The 14,652-nt window shown below is 52.7% G+C and overlaps 4 protein-coding genes across 6 annotated transcripts; 2 read left to right on the top strand and 2 right to left on the bottom strand.

Moving 5' to 3' along the window:
• Window positions 1-254: 254 nt before the first annotated feature.
• LOC115383773 (uncharacterized) lies at window positions 255-1,846 on the top strand. The gene is made up of 4 exons (XM_030085951.1): window positions 255-487; window positions 1,022-1,348; window positions 1,426-1,571; window positions 1,651-1,846. Exons 1-4 carry the CDS (start codon window positions 364-366, stop codon window positions 1,762-1,764), a joined length of 711 nt encoding a protein of 236 aa, XP_029941811.1. The 5' UTR covers window positions 255-363; the 3' UTR covers window positions 1,765-1,846.
• Window positions 1,847-2,387: 541 nt separating this feature from the next.
• Window positions 2,388-7,181, bottom strand: LOC115383766 (FAST kinase domain-containing protein 2, mitochondrial-like). 3 transcript variants are annotated; one of them, XM_030085941.1, is made up of 12 exons: window positions 6,976-7,181; window positions 6,162-6,783; window positions 5,982-6,085; window positions 5,795-5,903; window positions 5,498-5,621; window positions 5,251-5,390; window positions 4,993-5,165; window positions 4,580-4,740; window positions 4,268-4,504; window positions 4,100-4,184; window positions 2,714-2,828; window positions 2,388-2,605 (listed from the first exon to the last, which is right to left on the bottom strand). In XM_030085941.1, exons 2-12 carry the CDS (start codon window positions 6,777-6,779, stop codon window positions 2,486-2,488), a joined length of 1,986 nt encoding a protein of 661 aa, XP_029941801.1. In that variant the 5' UTR covers window positions 6,780-6,783; window positions 6,976-7,181; the 3' UTR covers window positions 2,388-2,485. The 3 variants fall into 3 exon arrangements, with proteins under 3 accessions (XP_029941801.1, XP_029941803.1, XP_029941802.1); XM_030085943.1 differs by lacking the exon at window positions 6,976-7,181 and having other exon boundaries at window positions 6,162-6,581; window positions 6,671-6,783; XM_030085942.1 differs by having other exon boundaries at window positions 6,162-7,181.
• A 189-nt stretch (window positions 7,182-7,370) lies between these two features.
• On the top strand, window positions 7,371-9,675 carry LOC115383775 (putative malate dehydrogenase 1B). Its single transcript, XM_030085954.1, has 10 exons — window positions 7,371-7,453; window positions 7,528-7,640; window positions 7,753-7,887; window positions 7,956-8,098; window positions 8,170-8,338; window positions 8,403-8,745; window positions 8,833-8,974; window positions 9,146-9,321; window positions 9,397-9,536; window positions 9,628-9,675. Exons 1-10 carry the CDS (start codon window positions 7,432-7,434, stop codon window positions 9,655-9,657), a joined length of 1,413 nt encoding a protein of 470 aa, XP_029941814.1. The 5' UTR covers window positions 7,371-7,431; the 3' UTR covers window positions 9,658-9,675.
• Window positions 9,676-9,835: 160 nt separating this feature from the next.
• On the bottom strand, window positions 9,836-14,383 carry LOC115383769 (reticulophagy regulator 2-like). Its single transcript, XM_030085947.1, is given in 11 exon segments — window positions 9,836-11,723; window positions 11,725-11,846; window positions 11,965-12,100; window positions 12,196-12,284; window positions 12,363-12,500; window positions 12,584-12,668; window positions 12,755-12,887; window positions 12,979-13,009; window positions 13,626-13,729; window positions 14,129-14,355; window positions 14,357-14,383. Coding segments are annotated over 11 exon segments (1,737 nt in total). The 3' UTR covers window positions 9,836-11,078.
• Window positions 14,384-14,652: the final 269 nt, after the last annotated feature.

The raw sequence follows: 14,652 nt of genomic DNA, 5'->3' as shown, positions 1-14,652 counted from the left end.
AGTGATTCTACACTCCAGCTGTCACAGCTGCTCCAATTCCTCACGCAAGCAGATAAAAACAACTTCTTCAGAGAACATGGTGTGAAAGTCACCGAGGAGAGGAAACTCCCTGGCCGGCGTGACTCACCTCAGCACACACTCACATTTATGCACACTGGAAAATGTTGAAGAGAAATGATGTAACAAATTTAAACAACGTGACGCAGAGACAGAGACAGAGACAGAGACAGAGACAGAGGCAGAGACAGAGGCAGAGACGTGCCAAACAGCAGCGGTGGGTGGAAACCCGAGCAGGGGAGGCGTCTCCCTGCCACAGGATGTTTTCTTTCTTAATAAGCGTGAGGCTCGGCGAGTGGAGGTGACATGCAGAGCGAGCTTTGGCTTGGGTTCACACTCGGGGTCATGAGGCTCTGCTGGCTGCTGCTGGTCGTCCTGGGCTGCAGGCCGTCTCGCGCCGCTCCGTCTCCCAGCATCGGGGCCCTCCAAGGTAAGCTGCAGACCTCATCTTCACCACACTGCCAGCAGCTCTCCAGAGGAGAGCGCCTCTTTCAGTCGTCAGACTTAAGTCCACATCCTGGAGTTCTCTTCAGATCGGTGCCATCATGAACTGTGCTGCACAGCAGGACCTCCTGGGTTTGGCGGGCTGTTGCCAGATAACTTCTGTGTGTGTTGATCTGAGGGGAGTATAGAAAACGATGAAGTGCAACCGCTCCACAGCAGAAACACAAAGATTCAGAAGCTCCTGAGCAGCGTGGCCTGAAGGCCGGCGGCGGACTCACGTGTGCCGCTCACATGGCACATTTCTGTTTTTCCTGTGAAATGAAAGGGCGGTTGAAAAGCGCTCAGACGGCCTTGATATCAGATAGATTCCTTGTGTGGGTGGAGCTGCTGTGGAGTGATAACTCAATGCAAATGAACTGAGCTGCTGCTCACCAAACGCTTTTCTTCATCTTAGTGCTTGCAAGACACATTTAAAGTATAAAAAGTGTACATTTTCAAGGAGGATGATGGTTTCCTGCAGATGTGCAGACGGCCTCGCAGGCGGGCTGCAGCGGCACGGCGCTCATCCTGTGTCCCAGCGTGACCGGGAAGACCCTGAGGTTCAACCTGCTCCGGGGCGACGAGAGGATCTGTAACTGCACCTGCCAGGTTCAGCCCGGCGAGCAGGACTGCTCGGCCCAGTGCAGCCCCGACGTCAAGCCGCACAAGAGCAGGGAGGGCCGGTTCGCCGGCTTCAACGTCACCGTGTCCAAAACCCCGGTGAGGTACAGCTGCGAGGCCGCCGTCATTTCACCCCCTCCCCTCAAGAAGAGCCTGAGCGACGCCGTGGTGCCGCTGCTGGTGGAAGGTAAACCATCACATCTGGTTACAGCACATCTAAGATGTGTGTGTGTGTGTTCACCTTCCTGTCGCGGCCTCTTTCAGGACATCAATGCGGAAGCAACCAGGACGGATCTACAGGAGACGGACAAGAGAGGAGAAGCGGGACGTGGCTGTGGATCTGGATCCTGGTGGTGGTGTCCCTGAGCGTCTACGGCCTGGCCGTCACCGTGCTGGCGTCCGTCTGCTGGGTAAGAAGCTCCTGAAAGCCTGAGCTCGAGCTCCCTCGCTCCTCAAATCCGTCCGCTAACGTCCATCCCTTTCTCCCAGACCAAGCTGAGGAGGACGGAGTTACAGAACGACTACATGAACGCCAAACCGCGAGTCCAGCGAGCCCCCAAGAAGAAGAGAGGAATCCAGAACCCCATCCCCAGATACTTCTGAGCGCAGCAGCCACAGTAGCAGTTTTCCCTCCACAGGCCTGTTTTTGTGTAAACCAAATGGATGTAAAAAAAATAAAAATCTACAGTCACTTGGTGGTTTTGCTTGTTTCCGCTCTCAATGACATCTCACACGTTTCTGCCTGCTACACACACACACACACACAAACACACACACACACGGGAACCCCTGATCTTGTGGTTGAAACAGTCGGGGGTGTCTCCGCGAGGGGACTCAACCGCACCTCGCGGCGTCGCGCTGCTGGTGAATCAGTGGGATATTCTGTCGTTTACAGTGGCCACACTCTGAGCACTGTCCCAGCGGCTGATGCCGCCACTCACTGCGCAGAAGAGTGCGATGTCTCGGCGCCTGCGCTGACATTAACCACCAACCACTTCAAACCAGAACAGTGCGCGCCGTTTCCTGTCTGCCTCCCGGTTTTCTCATCCCTTCTGCAGACGAAGCGGCTTCAAACAGCCTCCACCTTTTCCTTGCACACCTTGCAGTTTCTGCAAAAGCTGCAGCTCTCGGCGCCGCTCGCTCAGCGGCTCGCTCTTCTACACAAGATGATTTGCAGAGATGAACATAGAAGGAAAACAGAACTAAAACAGTGCTACTCAGTCGGAAATCGCTTTAATGTTTCGGATGTTGAATAAAGTCTCTGAATCCATTTCATCTGAGATTTGAAGTCGCTGCGTTGCATTTTGGTGTTGGTTCACGGCCTTCAAGACGCCGCCAGCCCGGCCTCAGCTCGGCTTTCTGACACGAGTTCCGGGAAAATCCGCGTCCTGAGGAACTCGGTCCTCTGCTCCTCCGAAACCGACTGCAGCTCCAGCTCCGACACCTGGACAGACAGAACGTGGCTTTTATTTCACTTTTCTCTCCGTTCCAATCGGCGCGAGAAGCTAAAAATGTTTCAACGATTAAAAGGCCGACGGAGTCTGACTCCCACCAGCACGGGCTCGTATCCCAGGATCCTCAGGTGCCGGGCCTTCAGGGCCAGGGGGCCGCGCGGGTTCAGCGTGCCGAAGCAAAACTTGGACGGGGCAGCGTGAACCACGGCGATTCTAAGACACAAAAACACAAAAATAATTCTGAGAAAACGAAGAAGACGTGAAGTGAGACGCAGTCCGAGGGTGGATGTTCCGCTCGGTGAGCAAGCTGCAAGTCGGCAATCATCTACAACCTGAAAAATGAGAAGATGTGGGTTTATTTTCACAAGAAACGAAGAAATGTTTCCAACTTCCTCTGACTCACAGGTAGCTGCAGATCTTCTCGCAGCTCACATCAAAACATCACAGACGCTGGGTTGGATTTGCAACGGCATGAAAAAAAGTCTGATTTTTTATTTGATAATCATTTCAAACATCCATCAAATAACATTTAAACGACCCAAGCAAACCAACATTACACAAATCACCTTGAATTTAGGATTTGTGTGATTTTGATGTTATTTTGTCCGTTTTTTTTCTATTAAATGCGTCATCAAAATAAACATCACTGCAAAAATAGACATAAAATTAAAAAAAAACAGTGCTCAAACTGACTTAAAACTTTATTTATTGTGGACGTCATCATTTATTTTGGCAAAATTTTCATAATTTTGGCTGTGAGCGCACATAAAAGAATTTAAAAAAAGGATCTCCTATCCTCTCAGTCTGTGTTTTATGTTTATTTGTAAAAGAAGAATGAATCAAATTGGCAATCGAAAGGGTTAAATCTTGACCATAATTAAATATTTCATGGCTTTGACAGGAATTAATGCGAAAAGAAATAACAATAATCTCAGATCTTCTTTTCATTTATTTATTTTGTCCTGTTTTATAGCAGTGTTTTTTTTAAGGATATTTTTTCTCCTTAATCTCTTAAAAGAAATTTTAAAACTGATGCTGCAAAAAAAACCAATAAAGTCTTTCCCAACGAATATTTGTAATCAATTAAATGCTGGAAAACAGCTGTTTAAAGGGCCCTTCTCTGAATAATTAGTGAATATTTGGGGTTTTTTTTTAGGTTTTTGCAGAAAAAAAAAAGGAAAAACATGAAATTGTGGAGTTTTTATAGCAGTTTCATTGAAGCTGGACACATTTTTTTTTCCACTGAAATCATCAATATCATTTTTGCAAACTCGCAGAAAATGTCACAGAGCGAAATCAAAACAAAAACGTGACTCGCCGCGTTGCGGTTCGACGTCATTACCCGGCATAAACTCTCGAGATGCCGACGGTGCAGAGCGGATCAGCGGCGTCACTGCCCGGCAGCGCCGGAGGAGGCGAGCAGCAGAGCATCCTCCCAGAAGACAGCTGGTGAGGTTAACCACGGCGCCACGCTCAGCTCTTACCTTCGACTGCGCTCTGCTGGCGGGCCGCGCTCTCCCGCGTCGCTCTCGGGCCGCCGGCTCGACTCGCGCTTGGTGATGACGGCGTCTTAAGAGTCCAAATTCACAAAACAGGAATTTATGAATAATCCAGACCGCGCGGCGATTCACACACCCCAGCTTCGTCTTTACCGATGAGGTAAAAGTCCTCCTCCGTCACCATTTCCTGCAGCGTCACGTGCTCCTGGTCCTCCAGCAGGCTCCGCAGGCCCTCCAGGAGCCACGGGTTCATGGACGACTGGGAAGGCGCGGGGCCCTCCGTGACCGACGTGGGGAAAGTGACAGAGGGAGGGAGAGGAGGGCGGTCGAGGCGGAGACACAGCTCCACCGTGTGAAACATTCTCTCCCTGTTCTTCAGCGACTTGGAGTCTGGGGAGAGGTCAGAGGAGGTCAGACCGGGGTGAGAACGGAGGAGCGAGGCGGGGGCGGGGTCGGGGGCGTCACCTGCCAGCTGCTGCGGCGGCGTGCCGCTCTGCTGGAGCCTCTCCAGCGCCGCGGGGGGGAAGTGGCCCAGCAGGCAGAGGCAGTACACCGCCTTCAGCAGCGCAAACGCCGTCATCTTGGGCAGGTAGGAGTCCAGAGCGCGGCCCAGGCTGTCCAGAAACCTGCAGCAGGAACATCACACCCAAACAGCCATGGAGCTCTGCTACAATGGAATCCTTTCTGACGGGCCGAGCGTGGAGAAAAGATGTTTGGCGCTACGCGCCCGGTCTGGGAAATCCATTTTCTGCATTCTTTAAATTTCCACGTTCTGTTAAAACTGCACCGACTGTGTGTCTGCGTGTGCGTAAAGACTGAGCCTCTTTGAAGTAATACGACCAGATGTAAAACAGAAATAAGTCGCGTCAGACACTCACGGCCGTCGCTGGTGCTGCAGGTCGTAGTTCAGAGAGGAGTACACCTTCAGGACGCACAGGAGGTCCTTCAGCGTCAGCATGTCGGGGTCGGCGATCACTTTCTCTGCGTAAGCCTCCATGACGGCGGCGGGACAGAAGGCCAGGCTCTCAAACACAGACAGGAGGAGCAGCAGCTGCACGGAAAGGAGGAAAAAGGTCAAACAGGAAATCATCGTTCAGGGTATCGAGGGCGGAGCGCGCAGTCATGCGTCTCAGTACCTGTTTGTTGGTCCAGATGTCCACCGTGGAGGCGATGTAGTCCGAGATGGCCGTGAGCAGATAGAAGTCTCTGTAGAGCAGCTCCTTGCAGGAGTGCAGCAGCTTCAACAACCGGTTGAAGGGGATGCCGTGCAGGTTTTCTATCAGAGCACAGACGATATGAAAGGTACTTTCTTCTTGTCATGAAGAGAAAAGGACGCTGAACACGGAGCAGGTTCACACTTCAGCTTCTTCAAACGTATTTCACCTGTGATCTTCCTGCTGCACACTTCCAACAAAGGCTTGGAATAGAAGCCCATAGTGACCATAGTGGAGATCATCCACTGAGCATTGGGAACGCTGAACTGGTCTGCCATCGACAAGGCCTTTTTCTGGAAACGGAGCGCATGGAGACAGTATAGAATGAAAATTTAAAAAGCTTTTTTTAACCATTGCTCAGACTAATTTCAAGTGATCACACACTGGAGAGAGCACTGGCATAAACAAGAGTGGCTCTGAATCAGTGGAAGCAAGATATAGTCAAAACCAAGAGTTGTGATCAAACCTCGAGTTTCCATTTCAGCTCCTTTGGGGCGTCTTTTCCCAGCAGGCGCATCATGGTCTGCAGAGTGACCACGTTCTTGATCCCCGACAGACGCTCCTCCACCACGAGACTGGAACGCAGCGACAGCAAACGCCACGGTCATCCCCATAATTCCAAAAATGTAACCCTACCATCTGATGAGCCTCACCTCAGGCCAGCTTTCAGTGCGACAACGTTGGGACAGTCGTCCATATGCTCCAGGCAGCTGGCCAAGATGGACAGACACTTCTCATCGAGATCGTTCAATTTCTCCTGTGAGAGAACAAGAAAACGAGTCAGCGTCAACAAAACAAAAAGAACAAGAATGTGTGGGAATGTGTGAGCTGACCTGCAGGGTTCGCAGAGACGTCTGGACCACCCGGCTCCTCTGAGGCACGCCCAGGTTCACCATACTGAGGAGGGTGTACACCATGTCCTCGTGGCGCATCAGACTGATGGTCCTCATGGCCTTCTGCAGAAGCTCGTCCAGGGCAGGGTGCTCAAACATGAGCTGGAGCTCGTACCGCCGCTGGTCCTCGGACATCTTTTTGGTGACGGCCCACATGCGGACCAGGCTGCTGCTGACCTGTCTGATCGTCGGCGCGTACAGACGGGTGAGGTCCAGGACGTCCGACGGGGAGCCGCAGCGCTCCAGGTGCTTCAGGAAGGGAGAGCTCCACTGTCTCTGCTCTGCGGCAGCATTCTCCACCTGCATCTCATGAGGCAGGGACAGGTCCTTCTCTTCCGCCTCATCACTGATGTCCCTCTCCTGCGAGTAGAACCTCACTGAACCGACAGGACACCAGGGTGGCTGCCTCTGGCTCTGGCTCTGCCTCTGGATGCGTGTGAGCTTCTGACCTGGTGAGGATGAAGCTGATGAGGCCACCAGAAAGCCGTGCTGCTGGTATACAGGCCTGCAGAGGCGCAGACTCCTTCTGATCAGCTCCTCCGCTGTCCACACAGACATGCTCCTTTGACAGGCGGTGTAAAGAAGACAATCCCAACAGAAAGCAAACAGCAAGACAAGAAAACGTCTACGTTACTTATGTAATATTCCACCTGCAGGTAATAGCCACATATCCCAACTCGTTTTAACGCTTGGACCTATTCTTAGATAAAACGTAAATACGTCTGGTCAGTTAAATTTAACAAGGTCAACTAACCTTCAAGCTAAAAACACAGGAGAGTTGTCGTTAGCTCGGGGTTACTAAACATTTTAAACATTCATTGCGGTCGCATAACGCTAACTGACACATTGTCCGGGTAAAAGCAGAGTCTACGATTCATTAACAGCAAAGATAAGTCTCAAAAAAGGACAAATAAAATAAAAAATGTTCGCTTCCCCACACGCCGTGCGTTCCGTGTGCGCTGCTGTAATGTGTCCGACTGTCAACACGGAAACCAGGAACTGTCACAAATCTAGAGATTATGTTTAATCCTGAAAATATTACATTTGAACTGTAAGTGTTATAACAGTAATAAAATGTAATAAGTTATATTTAGGGTCGTATATTCAGCCAAGATACCACATTCTATTGCGCTTCCAGGTATCTGCAGTACACGGACTCATTTAGACGTTGCTCCTCCGGTCTCCTGGCAACCGACGCTTTCTCTCTAAAATGGCAAAGTTTGTGCTCGCTGGTAAAATTCATCGTTATTTATTCATTTCTAAAATTTATTTTTCAGAATGATTCTGATTCGTGTCGCCTCTGCAGGTAAATCGGACTGTCCCTACTTTGCCAAAGCGGAACTTTTAGCCGACGCTCTGCAGAGATGTCTACCAGACTTCAGAGTCCACAAGATCTCAGTCCTGCCAGAGGACTGGAAGGTAACGCTTTATTTAATAATTTATTTATTCATTCATGCAGTCGTTTATTTAGTTATTTATTAACAATTACTACTTTGTTACCTTCGTCTGACCGCCTCCATGCTTCTGTTAGGAATGGCTGGAGGTCACGTGTCAAAGAAATGGCTGGAAACACGAGCACTCCCCTCTGGTTTGGAGGGAACTGGTGGTCCAAGGTGGCAAAGGGATGCTCCTGGGGGGCTTCAGTGACTTCCTGGAGCACTGCCAGGTAAACAAACTCATATTCATGAGATCAAAGACCCATCCAGATTGAAAGTGTCATCGCCTGATGCGCAGGAATACTACGGGATCACGTCAGACATGCCCACAGACCTGATGCTGAGCGTTGCTGCAGAAAACCTGCAGGCCAAACTGAAGCAGACCGCAGAAGAGCAGCGGCGCGTCAGTCTCATTCAACCCTTTCACATATGGATCAGCGGGTGCGTCCATCTCTCAGACCTTTAATCGCCTCAAATTAAACAACCTGCTCAGTAATCTGTCATCTTCCCAGTGCTCTCAGCCCAGTCTGCCACGTTCTGATCCCCAAGCTGCTCTCTGCCGAGGTGTTCCCCGGAGTTTCTCTGATCAGCCTCCATCTGCTGGACCTCGACGGGACTGAGGAGGGTTTGCAAGACCTGAGGATGGAGACCCAGGACCTGGCCCTCAGTATTCTCCATCAGGTATCCTGAACTTTATGTTGTTGAAGCTGAAGAAAAAAGGAAGTGAACAAAAGTTTCTCCACAGGTGACCGTTCACACAAACGTGGAGCAAGCATTCAGGCACGCAGACGTCGTCCTCCTGCTGGACGACGGGCCGGCGGATGGGGAGAGCGACCCTGAGGAGGACAGAAGGACCAGCGTGAAGAAGATCTCCGAGCGGTACAGAGAGTACGGACGACTGATCGACTCCAGAGCGAGGAGGGAGGTGAAGGTGATGGTGTCTGGCGATTCCTTCGTGAACCTGAGATGCTCGCTGCTGGTGGACTCTGCCTGTTCAATTGAGAGCCGGCAATTTATCGCCATGGCGACGCAGCTGGAGAACGAAGCGAAGGCCATCATTGCGAAGCAGCTGAACGTGAGGGCGTCAGGTATCTGCCGGGAATCCTCAGACCTGTACTGAAACTGCAGCTCAGCACCACTGGAGCCGTCACTGCTTCTGTCCTCTTCATCTCCAGATGTTACAGATGTGATCGTGTGGGGAAACATCAGCGGCATCTTCTACATCGACGTGCAGATGGCGAAGGTTTTCAACTACGACGGGGCAGTGAAAGGGCCGCCGTTCTTCTGGCAGCCAGTCCTGAAGGTCCTCCATGACAGGCGAGCTTCACTCACACCTCTTGCTCAGACTTGCAGCTGGTTGTTTGGTAGGAACGGTAAACAAACACGATAAGATCCGACGCCAGCCGACCGTCAGATTACAACACTCGACTGTGCAAATGTTCATTTCACAATGCGTCTGACGGGAATGAGCCCCTTTCTGCTTTCCAGGAAGTGGTTGGAAACTGATCTCCAGTCCTTGGCAGGACGCCGGCGAGGAACCGTGACTTCGAAGACGGGCCGGGCGGCCGGCATGGCGGCGGCCAACGGCCTCCTCGCCGTCCTGAGGGCCTGGAGCGGCGCCGGGGACACGCAGGAAGTCCTGTCCGTGGGCGTGCCGTGCACAGGTCGGGACGTGACCGCAGACTCCTGCGGCGTGGGAGCGCTCCCACGCCGCAGTGAGGAAACACGTCTGCCTGCAGGTCACTACGGCGTCCCGGAGGGCGTCGTCCTCTCGGTGCCCGCCGCCTTCAGGGAGGGGAAATGCTCCCTGCTGTCCGAGCTGAGCGTCGGAGACAAGCTGAAGGAGAGAATCCAGCTGTCCCTCGACGAACTGCTGCAGGTGACGCAGACGCCACGACGCGAAAAGAACCCCGAAATAATTCTGTCTTTACAGCAAACGAGGACGTGAGCGTTTTTTGTTCTCTTTCCAGGAAAAGAAGCTCGCAGAGGGAAACAACTGACATCTGCAAATAAATAAAGGACTTTACAGTTAACATGTTGGGGAATAATCCTGACCAATCTGCACGACCAAAGTTCGTTTCAGTTTGTTCTTTTATTCTCTTGCGCTCACATGTGGAGTCGTTGCACGTCTATCGGACCAGTTTCACGACACTCGTCTGCTTCGGGAAACTTGGTTACTTTTTTTATTTATTTTTTTTTTTTTAAAGACGTAAAAGATCAAACTGAGCACTTTATGGAAAAAGGAGAAATTAGAAAATATATTCCTTTTTTTTTTTTTTTTAAATTGTACAGTTCAGTAAGGGCCTTTTTTCGTATTTATATATATATTTATAGTTTAAGAAGCAGAAACACACAACTAACCATAGACAAACTAGTCTGTTAATTTCCTTCTTCAGATCCGATGTCAGAACTCGTCGCCCATTTCCGTAAAAATAAGGACGCATCAAAAGTTTGACTCTCCTCACAGGTAATGCAATATAAATATCAATGGGCTCATTTAACCTGAAACATTCAAAGGATTTCTTTCCCCCCTCACACATTGTGCAGAACGTTGTCGGCTGACAAGGAGAACTTGAACAGAGTGCTTTTTATACATGCAGAATATACACTTTTTTCTTTTTTTGAAGCTTTTCTACACTATACACAAGGAGGCGCTGACTGAAAGAAAATAAAGAGGTTAGTACAAATACAGTGCACTACGACAGGGTCAGAGAACGGGCGAGTTCTGCCACGGCAGGTTCACTTTGTGCCACCCAAACCTGAGATCTGGATGCCGAGCGGTCCAGCTGACCAACGGTTTGTCTGTTTGCTTTTTTTTGAAACTTGAAAACCAAATCCTCCATCAGGACGGATGATTCAGAAGGACAGAGCTGCTCCAGTCGCTGTTACACTCTAAAACTGGCCTGTCACACACACACACACACACACACACGCCGATCATGGGGAATACATGCGTGACGCACGGCATGCATGGACTCGTCATGGGGAAACACACACACGCCCCGAGGCGGCGGTGTACAAACCGAACGAGTGTGTGTGTGTGTGTGTGTGTCGCAGACGGTGCAGGAGCTTCTCTTCCGTACGGATGGTGTGAAGTACGATTCCCAGTCACGCCGGTGATTCTGCCTTCGGGCAACGAGCGGCTGAATATCGAACCTCAGAGGGGAATCGACGGGTTCACCGACGAACGGATGAGGAAAAAAAAAACAAAAAAAAAACACTTGGACGTGTGTACGGTGTGTACGAACGATCTGCTGCACAGCCCGTGACCAGCAGCAGTGACCTCTGACCTCTGGTAGATGTGCGGTGCGTTGCAGGATGTATGGGTATTTGTTACGCCACTCTGACTCACAAATCAAAACGCTTGCATGTCGGGGGCGGGGGTGGGCGGGGTTAAAGGGGGGAGTGGGGGGGGGGGCAGCTATGACTGAGGTTGATGCAGATGAGGCGGCGGCGGCGTGCCGGAGGCTCCGCCCACCGCCTGTCCGTCAGAGCCGAGGTCCAGCCCCTCGTCCGCCTGCTCCAGTTCACTTTGGTCCAAAAGCTCGAAGTCCTCATCCTCGGTGTGGACTAGCGTGTCGTCGGGGCAGTCCTCGCCGGCGCCGTCGTCGTCGGGACCGAGCGGGTCTATCCTGGTGGCTGTGGTGTCGGCGGCGGCGGAGGAAGTGGCGTCCAGGGCGCCGGGCGGGATGTCGGTGGGGAGGAACTCGGCCAGGGACGGCTCCTCGCTGGCCTCGCTGGAGCGCAGCAGGGCCGACAGAGTGTTCTGCACCACGGTGGAGATGGCGGTGCTCACGATCTCCTCGCTCAGAGCCTCCAGAGACCGCTGTGCACCCTGGGTAACCGCCGCTTCCGTCTCCCGCCCCTCCGGCTCCGCCGCGAGGCCCGGGGCGGGCGGCGGCGCGCCCTGCTCGCCCCCGGGCGGCCGTCCGTGTCCGTTAAAGTGCGTGTTGACGAAGTGGAGCGGGGAGGCCAGGTGCTGGATGAGGAGGGTGACGGGGCTCGGAGGCTCCGCCGCCGCCGCCGCCGCCGCCGCCGCCTGACCGCCGTCCGCCTGGCTCGGGGCCGCGCAGAGGGAAGTGAAGCAGACTCTGCTCGATGGACGGAAACTCCTCCACGGAGGGGAACTCCGGGAGGTCCCGCAGGAAGGCGTCCTCCGGCTCGCTGTGCAGACTCTGCTGGTCCAAGTCTGGAGCACAAACCACACCTGGATTCAATACAGTCCACAAAACACCCTCAATGCCACACTTCTGCTCCACAGAATCTACAATGACAATCAAAGAGCGAACGTGAGTAGAGCGGCTGACCTTCGGAGACGTCGGTGAGCTGGGGCGTGGTCGCTCTGGACACCGAGAACCCGCCGCTCTCCAGGATGGACGCCTCCTCGTCCGACAGCTCCGAGTCCGTGATGGCCATCGCCAGCGCCGTCGTCTTCACGTCCACCTGGCCAGAAGGGGGAGCGCTTCGAGTCAACACCTCAGACCCCCGCATGTTGTGTGTGTGTGTGTGTGTGTGTGTGAGTGTGTGTGTGTCCGTACCGTGGGAGCAAAGCAGGACAGCTCCTCCTCGCTCTCGCTCTCCGTTTCAGCCCGCGGCTCGTCCCCTTCCTCCACCTCCTTCTTCACCTCTGTCAAAACACACACTCTGAATGTCTAGCCTCATAGTCGTCTGACAATGAGCTCTTCAGCGTGCTGGGGAGACTCACTCCTCTTGTCGTGCTTGCGGTGCTCGGTCTCGCCCTTCATGCTGTAGTCCAGCTTCATCAGGATGGGCTCCAGGCCGGTGTACATCCTCTGGATCAGCTCGTGGTACACCACCAGCGGCCACAGCAGCACGCTCAGCACTGAACGGGTTTGGGCAGAGCACAGGCTGTCAGCAGGGCCACAATGCAGGGACGCGAGTGACAACGGAGGGCGGGAGACTCGCCTATAATGTAGGAGATCATAATCCCCGGTACGTAATGTCCGACCACAGCCAGCACCAAGCAGCCGCTGCACATCATCGCACAGAACTGGGGGGAAAAAAAAACAGAGGAGCGTGAGCGCACGGCGGCTGTTGAGAGAGCGGCGCCGCCCTGCGGGTGTTGCGGCGACGCACCTTCCCGTGGTTCTGCCGCTTGTACTGCAGCATCTCCTGCAGGTACAGGCAGCAGGTCAGGTAGCTCTCGGCCAGGTGGTGGCTGAGCTCGGGGACGCTCAGCAGCCGCTGCTGCTCGGCGCTCATCGCTTCGCTGCGGGTGAAAAAGACACGAGCTGATTTTAGCAGCGCTTCTTATTTTAAATGAGATCCCGGCAGAGTAGGTTTTCGGACGCCTCACACACCTCTGAGCAGGACGAGCTTCCGCGTGTTGAACTGCGGGAACGAAAAATGACAGAATTAAGCACAGATCAGGAAACACTGAAGATGTCAGGATTTCTTTTAAATTTTCTGAACTGACAAAAAAAAAAAAAGATCACAAACATCTCAGAAAAGGGATTTTAGGACGCAGGCAGATCTTAACGTTAGACTGTGTTGATCCTGAGCAGAGTGAAACTCACTGGGGGAAACTAACCAGCTGGTTTTTCTTGAACAACCCCTCATGCATTATGATGTTTTTGTTGAAACAGCAAGGTGACATGACAGCTGAATGCTACTGAGGTTTCAGTAAGTAAAAGCAAATAGCCTGCAGGCCACAGGAAAAACAAAGCGTGAATGGCATGTTTGAGCTGCTATTGCGAGTGCTATTGCCTCTCATGTACGTTTTGAGTCCACGTGGGCCTCAGGGCACCCGTCAGGGTGTATGATGCTCGAGCCGATCCCAGCTGACTCTCGGCGAAGGCAGGGTACACGGGACAGAAATGCCATATGCGCACAGGGAGAACATGCAAATCCTGACACAGAAAGGTCCTCCGAAAGCAAAAGCAGCATTTATTCCTGGAGCACACTGGAAGTGTAAAAACTGCATGAGTGTTTACAGGCCTGAGCTCACCAGTAATAATGGGCAGGGTGGGCTTCCACCTCTCCAGCAGCATGAGCCCCAGCAGGGACACGCTCAGCAGGAACAGAGGCCTGAGGGAGGTGGAGGACAGGAGCCTGAGGACGGAAACACAACATCAGACTGGCTCATTTTACTACAGACGAGGCGCGCGCGCGAGAGAGAGAGAGAGAGAGAGAGCAGCACTCCGTCACTGACAGCTGCCAGACAAGGCCTGAGCCAGCAGCATGGTGTTACTGTTTGTCAGTTCACCTCCCCAAACAGGTGCAACAACGCTAAATCACTTCACTCACGCAACAATACATTTCCCAACAGATCCGATGGAGCCACGACCGCCGCGCAGGAAATCACTGACAGTGATCTGCAAGCTACGTTAGCACGAGGCTACCCGACGTGGATTAGCTAACTTATCCCGACATCCACTGGTGGAAGTCCCGGCTGACATTGGCTCGCGAGCTAACGCTCCCGGGGCAGCAGGATCAGAGCAAGCCGCTCACCAGAACAGAGTGTTGAGCGTGAGGGCCACGGAGATGCTGTGCAGCGGCCTCTCCCACACCAGCAGCCTCTGCAGCCACAGCAGCGGGCTCTCATACTGCGACAGCCAAGCCTGGAGCCGCTCCCGCAGGCGGACCAGCTCCGGGTTCCCGTCCCCGCAGCTCTGCTCCGAAGCCCCCGCGGGGAACAGGTCCTCCACGCCGACCGAGGACGAGCTCACCGAGGGGCGGTCTTCTGGCCTCCTCTCCGCTCGCCATGTTTCCTCCACTTTGTTATGTTGTTTCGGAGATCACGGGGCTTATGGAGAGACCACCGTCAGGTTCCGCTCACATGAAGGAAAGCTACTTCCGCTTAGTGCCTTCAAAATAAAACCCACCACCTCTTCAAGATATCGACACGGCGCTTATTTATCTATTTCGAGGATGAAATTGCACAAGATTACATTTTGATTTGAAAACTATTTAAACATACCCATAAGTCCAAATTCGCGTAGTTAATAAAATATATTATTTTGATAAATTGCATC

The sequence above is a fragment of the Salarias fasciatus genome (genome assembly GCF_902148845.1).
Source record: "Salarias fasciatus chromosome 23 unlocalized genomic scaffold, fSalaFa1.1 super_scaffold_20, whole genome shotgun sequence".
NCBI classification, from domain to species: Eukaryota; Metazoa; Chordata; class Actinopteri; order Blenniiformes; family Blenniidae; genus Salarias; species Salarias fasciatus.
Note: the sequence above shows the minus strand (reverse complement) of the source record. Positions and strands in the feature narration are given on the sequence as shown.

Bases quoted from the DNA above. Each gene is read 5' to 3' on its own strand.
- LOC115383773 (XM_030085951.1), top strand. From the start codon at position 364: ATGCAGAGCGAGCTTTGGCTTGGGTTCACACTCGGGGTCATGAGGCTC. The intron at 1,349-1,425 runs GTAAACCATCAC...GGCCTCTTTCAG, and splicing joins GGTGCCGCTGCTGGTGGAAG to GACATCAATGCGGAAGCAAC. The intron at 1,572-1,650 runs GTAAGAAGCTCC...CCTTTCTCCCAG, and splicing joins TGCTGGCGTCCGTCTGCTGG to ACCAAGCTGAGGAGGACGGA.
- LOC115383775 (XM_030085954.1), top strand. From the start codon at position 7,432: ATGGCAAAGTTTGTGCTCGCTG. The intron at 9,322-9,396 runs GTCGGGACGTGA...GTCTGCCTGCAG, and splicing joins CGTGGGCGTGCCGTGCACAG to GTCACTACGGCGTCCCGGAG. The intron at 9,537-9,627 runs GTGACGCAGACG...TTCTCTTTCCAG, and splicing joins CCCTCGACGAACTGCTGCAG to GAAAAGAAGCTCGCAGAGGG.
- LOC115383766 (XM_030085942.1), bottom strand. From the start codon at position 6,779: ATGTCTGTGTGGACAGCGGAGGAGCTGATCAGAAGGAGTCTGCGCCTC. The intron at 6,086-6,161 runs GTCAGCTCACAC...GTTCTCTCACAG, and splicing joins CGTCTCTGCGAACCCTGCAG to GAGAAATTGAACGATCTCGA. The intron at 5,391-5,497 runs GTGAAATACGTT...GTGCTCTGATAG, and splicing joins GTGCAGCAGGAAGATCACAG to AAAACCTGCACGGCATCCCC.